Consider the following 749-nt stretch of genomic DNA (forward strand, 5'->3'; position numbering starts at 1 on the left):
GACTACATGGGAGTCCAGCGACATAGCCATTATGCAAACTGCTGGTCCCTCCATCTGGTTGTTGAAAGGAGTATATGAAACAATGATTGTAAAATGTTTAGACTATTACCAGGCATGTAATTAGTGTCTAATAAATGATTTTTATCTTCACTGATCCCTTTACCCAAATCTGAAATTACCCAATCAGAAAATTGATTGATGTGAAAATGACAGGCAGGTAGACATGCTTAAAGCATTTGTTTTCTAAGTCTTCTAGAGGATTTCAAGGAATGCTGATGCACGGTCAAGTAGTTGCACATTCTGAAGAACTGTCCTTGAGTTGCCCAGACAAACCTCCCCAAATACTTAAAACAAAGCCTTACACTAAGACCCCTGTTCCTGTTACTCTAGTGAAAGTCAAGGTCCTCATGGCCTGCCTGCTGCTTTACAGCCAGGTCTAAATGGCAGCCATGGATCTTGGCCAAGTTGACAATAAATGAGCAGGAGCAGCAATGATGGTAACGCTTCACAGCCCTGACAACGAAGAAGTGATTTTAAAATGTCTGTTTTCTTTTTCAGGTGGTCCAGATCATCATTGGATGTATACACTTTGGTTTTGGAATTATTTTGTGTTTAATATTTGACCTTTCTGGATATGTTCAGGGTTTTGCCTCCCTTGCTGTTTTGGGTGGATACCCATTCTGGGGTGCCATCTTTGTGAGTAGACTATTAGAAAACATCTCATTATCATTTTTTTTTTTTTTTTTTGG

The 749-nt window shown here is 39.5% G+C and overlaps 1 protein-coding gene across 1 annotated transcript in view; it reads left to right on the top strand.

Moving 5' to 3' along the window:
• The window catches only part of LOC102475116 (membrane-spanning 4-domains subfamily A member 12-like), a 16,250-nt gene that overhangs the window by 8,408 nt on the left and 7,093 nt on the right, over positions 1-749 (top strand). Inside the window, exon 2 of the mRNA XM_027768970.1 lies at positions 559-696. Within this exon, the coding sequence (XP_027624771.1) occupies positions 559-696 (138 nt within the window). The remainder of the gene's footprint in view (positions 1-558; positions 697-749) is intronic.

Source organism: Tupaia chinensis, unplaced genomic scaffold (assembly GCF_000334495.1).
Source record: "Tupaia chinensis unplaced genomic scaffold, TupChi_1.0 Scaffold148192_1, whole genome shotgun sequence".
Classification (NCBI taxonomy): domain Eukaryota; kingdom Metazoa; phylum Chordata; class Mammalia; order Scandentia; family Tupaiidae; genus Tupaia; species Tupaia belangeri.